At 43.1% G+C, this 4,829-nt stretch overlaps 1 protein-coding gene across 1 annotated transcript in view; it reads right to left on the reverse strand.

Annotated features, from left to right (window-relative positions):
* LOC120937702 (proteoglycan 4-like) overlaps window positions 1-2,565 on the reverse strand; it is a 68,907-nt gene extending 66,342 nt beyond the window's left edge. The window contains exons 1-3 of the mRNA XM_040351120.1: window positions 2,441-2,565; window positions 1,899-1,997; window positions 1,695-1,793 (exon numbers count right to left, since the gene is read on the reverse strand). Of these exons, the coding sequence (XP_040207054.1) occupies window positions 1,695-1,793; window positions 1,899-1,997; window positions 2,441-2,460 (218 nt within the window). The 5' untranslated portion in view covers window positions 2,461-2,565. The remainder of the gene's footprint in view (window positions 1-1,694; window positions 1,794-1,898; window positions 1,998-2,440) is intronic.
* Window positions 2,566-4,829: the final 2,264 nt, after the last annotated feature.

Here is a 4,829-nt window from a genome sequence, read left to right on the forward strand (position 1 = left end):
TGATTTCCCGCAAATGAAACGGCTGTGGTAATTGCTAAGGCAGTAAAACTGATCCAATTACCTGTGCAAAATAATGGAGAGCCTAAAAACATGACCTGGGGTGCCTTGAGGGCTGGAGTTGAGAAAAACTGGAGTAGATGAACTGAATTTATTCCCTCTCTTGAGAAGAGAAGATTTAGGTAGGCCCCTTTCACACGGGTGCTCCGATCAGGTCCGCCTGTCAGTTTTTCAGGCGGACCTGCTTGGAGAGCGGGGCTCTGACAGGTCCGTTCCCACACAGTGAGCGGAGACGGACCTGTCATCCGCCTGCTCAGCGGGGATCAATGGATCGATCCTCCGCTGAGCAAGCAGAATCCAGCCTTTCTCTGGATCAACTGGGTATAGGATAGTATATATGGAGGTTTTCTATTTGTGTATGTTTGTTTTTTTTTGGTTGAATTAGATTGACTAGTACTGTATTTTCCAGGTTATAAGACGACCTTTTACACCGGAATTATACAGCCAAAAACCGGGGGTCGTCTTATACGCCGGATGAAGCAGCTGCTCGATCGAAATAATCCTGCCGGGTGCTCTGTACGACTGCATGTTAGATTTAGAATTTATTACTATTTTATGTGATTAACTAGTGATTCCAGAAACGTTTAACAAGTTAATTTTGAAGGTTGCTGAGGAGAAGAGAAAAGGTCATTTGCTGTGTATGTGACATCTATTCTTGAAGTTCTACGTCAAGACAATGGGTGGAGTTAAGTTACTTAATATACACAAGTGGGTGTTACGTTTGTGACAGGAGCATCACCACCTTCCTTGGAGCTATTCTAAAAGTTAATATGTTTGGCTTGGCTTTAAGAACAGTATAAGAATCCATTTGGTTTGAGTAGCTAGGTAGGAACTCTGGGGTCACCCGACCCTACAGGGAAATGGGGGTAGGAAGCCCACCCTGCGGGAAGCTTTCACTATGGAAGGATCAGGGGAAGGGACCCTATCCAGCAGAAAGATGTACCATCTAATTCCTCCTTCTGAATTACCATCTTGCCATGTGTTACCAGCTGTAATTATGTAAGCACTGTCTTTTGCTTGTCTATCTTGAAGAATAAACTTTGTACGTTGGAAGGAAGCCTGAGTCTTGAATATTGGGAACGAAACGCCTGGAAGAAGAGACTATTGACACCCTTTTCCACATTCTTCACTGCATGTATTCTGTATATGCGCCACTCAGCCAATCCCGATGTACTCTGTTGATGACAGAGCATGCTAAGCCTGCTCGGATTGGAGTAATAACCTCTGCCAATCCAAGCAGGCTACATTATGTAGCCTGCTCGGATTGGCAGAGGTTGTTACTCCAATCCGAGCAGGCTTAGCATGCTCTGTCATCAACACAGTGCATCGGGATTGGCTGAGTGGCGCATATACAGACTACATACAGCCTTACAGAGCACCCGGCGGGCTGCGGCTTCTTCATTTAATTAAAACACATTACTACCGCACAAGGGGGTCGTCTAATATGGTGAGTAGACCACAAAACCACCGTTTTCAGCAGAATATTAGGGGGTCGTCTTATATGCCGAGTCGTCTTATACGCCGGCAAATACAGTATATTTTTTCAACTTGAATAACTATGTAACTAACTCCTGTGCAGCTTACCCTATCTAATATATATTGTATATGCGTGTCTCAGATATCTCATAGATGTTCACCTTTCGGCAGTAGTATCTTGATGTTCTTCAGGCTTTGTCACCGTTACCTTTGCTTGAGTCTCTGGAGTGACAGTCGCTGGGATAATCTTGGGCACACCACTGTAAACATGCAAAAATTTTGCGATTTAGAGTGGCATTCTACCCAGCTTACCCTATCTAATATATATTGTATATGTGTGTCTCAGATATCTCAGAGATGTTCACCTTTTGGCAGTTGTGTCTTGATGCTCTTCAGGCTTTGTCACCGTTCCCTTTGCTTGAGTCTCTGGAGTGACAGTCGCTGGGATAATCTTGGGCACACCACTGTAAAAATTTGAAATTTTTGCGATTTAGAGTGCCATTCTACCCACTAGAGATAGATTCCATTCTGTATGGAGTTGGCTGAGGATTGATCCCACAATGGGTACATACTGGGAGATTTTCCTTACCATCACCATATGTGGCATTATGGGTTTGGCTTTTCAGCTGAGCTTATGTTTATGCTTTCTGAAGTTATTAAAAAAAAAACACTAGAGAGGGAATGATTCAATTCTGAATTTAATGGAGTTCAACTTTCATTTAAAATATGAAAATGGGGTATAAAATCTGTATTTTGTGTATATATAACTTATAGACTGTATTAAAACAAATTACTTATTGAGGCGTACAAAATATTTATATTCCCAAATAAATGCTATAATTTATATAATAAATGCAGAAATGGGTATACGGTATATGACAAGTAACATAGGAACTTCAAAGATTACCTGTCACTTTCAGTTGGCATATTGCTTGGTGTTCCTTTGTCATGGTTATCCTCATCTTGGACTGATCCTGTCTCTTCATCAGTTGCATTATCTGAACTCTGTTTTCTGTACAATAATAACAAAAAGCGTTTTGCTTATTGCACAGCCAGGGTTTTCTAAATTGTTTTAAAAATGTGGGCTGCCATTCCTGGACTCCTGAAAATGCTACTTGTGTGTGGTTTCAATACTTTTTAGTCACAGACTTAGAATTGGCATGCTGTAAATGAGCATCAGAAAACTATTTGAACTTCTCATCCATAGCTGTATTTCAAGTCAAAGTGTAAAATCACTAAAACCAAAATATAATCATAAAAGGCAGGGAACTAATATACTCAAAAGTAAGGGTCAGCAATGGCAGACTACATAATTCACTTAAGACAGATGTGCTTCAAAAAACTATGTTCAAAAATGCACATGACCACTGTACTTCTCTAGGTGTGATACATTAGCCCTCTTATATGCCACACCTGCTTATCAAAAGTACACCCTGTAAATAGATCAGAAAGGGCCAGGTTAAGAATAAAGATTCCCATACACATAGATGCCAGTCTCTGGCCTTTTTTGTCCGGATTGGGGATAATTTAGTGTCTATGTAATGCATGATAACTCGTATTGAGCATTTTTGTAGAACAAAATGGTTAGGCATGTTACAAATCCTTGCCCAATTGTTATTGTTTTCTCCGGCACTGAGACTGTGTGTAGCTCCTCATTCCTTCTCCGTTGCCCTAAATAGGAGAGCTTGGATGATAAAAAGAAAGACAGACACATTCCAAACTAAAAGCCATTATTGAAGATTTAATGGATTGTTCAGTGCAAGACTACTTTGTCTACTCTACAAAAAAGCTCCTTACAAGAAAAACACATGGGAGTGTGGAGTTCAGTCAGGTGGTCTGTCTTGCATTGAACCATTAATTTAATGTTCAATAATTGCTTTTAGTTTTGTAGTGTGGCTGTCTTTTGTTTTATTATTGCTGAAATTTAAAGGGGTGTTCCAGCCTTTTTTTAAGTTTAATAAAAGTCAGCAGCTACAAAGTGTAGCTGCTGGCCTTTAATAAACAGACACTTACCTGCTCCACGGTTCCAGCGACGCACCGGCCGGGGCTCCGCTCCTCGCCCCCCCTCGCCGGCCGGCATCTTCATTCCTAGTGTGGGCACCCGGCAGTGACAGCTTTCGGCTTCACGGCCGGGCACCCACTGCGCATGCGCGAGCGGCGCCGTCTGATTGGACAGGCGCTCGCCTACAGGGAGGGGCTGCAATTGGGCGATTAAGCTATTCGCCTTACCAGCCCCTCAGCGGAAGGAGGAAGTGGGACAGGAAGTCCCACTTCTCCTGAAGCCCCCACTCCCCCCCCCAAAAAAATTACATGCCAAATGTGGCATGTAAGGGGGCAAGGAGTGGATTAAGCGGAAGTTCCATTTTTAGGTGGAACTCCACTTTAAGTGAAGCCAGGACCCACCTATGGAATGACTTGAGGGCTCCTGTTTGAGAAAGAACCAGGCCCAGTAGAATAGATGGCACAATCTGATTGTGGAAGTGCTTCCAAAAGTTCTCTATGGCCATCTTAAAATGAAACAGTTGGCAGGCTATGGACACTAAAATATTTACATATTCTTTACAAGCAGTAAATGTGCTTTAAAAGAAGCCTGCACTGATCTCTGTAGCTGCAGGCACTGTGATTACTTCAGCAGCTCTGCTCACCCTGCTACCATCTTAGTCCCAGTGCATGAAAATACAGAATCTAGGTGTTGGTGGGAGGCACAGGCACACTACCAGCAGCCTAAAAAAGTGTATGAGTGACTGATGGCTGCTATGGCTGGACTGTGCACCAAGCAGTACTAAGGTTTAGAGCAGTATGTGCCCAGGTAGGTATGTCCAGAATGCAGACTGCTTGTGTTCCAGGCATTCATTCCTGAGCACATGCTGCTCTAAATGTTAGTATTACTCAGTGTACCATCTAACTCTGTTCAGCTGCAGCAGCTTCCAGCCTCTTATACACTATACATACTGCCAGCACCTGCGCCTGTGTGCCTGTGGCTTCTGGCCATACCTAACCACTGGAGTCTCATGGATTAGAGTTAAATGCCCAGTGTGCAGGGGGCCTTACAGGTATTGATATGTGTTTGTATTAGAAATCAAAAGGCTGGAAGGCTGCTGAGTCACTGCTGAGAGGGGAGAGCAGAGTGAGCTGCAGTATTGAGAGTCTATAGTGCTTCTGCTGTGAAACTACAGGATGCATTACTCCTCAATGCCCACAACTACAGAGGTCAGTTAGGGCTTATTCTAAAGTACATTTATTGTTCGTTAAGTATCTGTAAATACTTGAATGGCCCTTGCCTGATCACAGGTTCA

Source organism: Rana temporaria, chromosome 4, assembly GCF_905171775.1.
Source record: "Rana temporaria chromosome 4, aRanTem1.1, whole genome shotgun sequence".
Taxonomy (NCBI): Eukaryota; Metazoa; Chordata; class Amphibia; order Anura; family Ranidae; genus Rana; species Rana temporaria.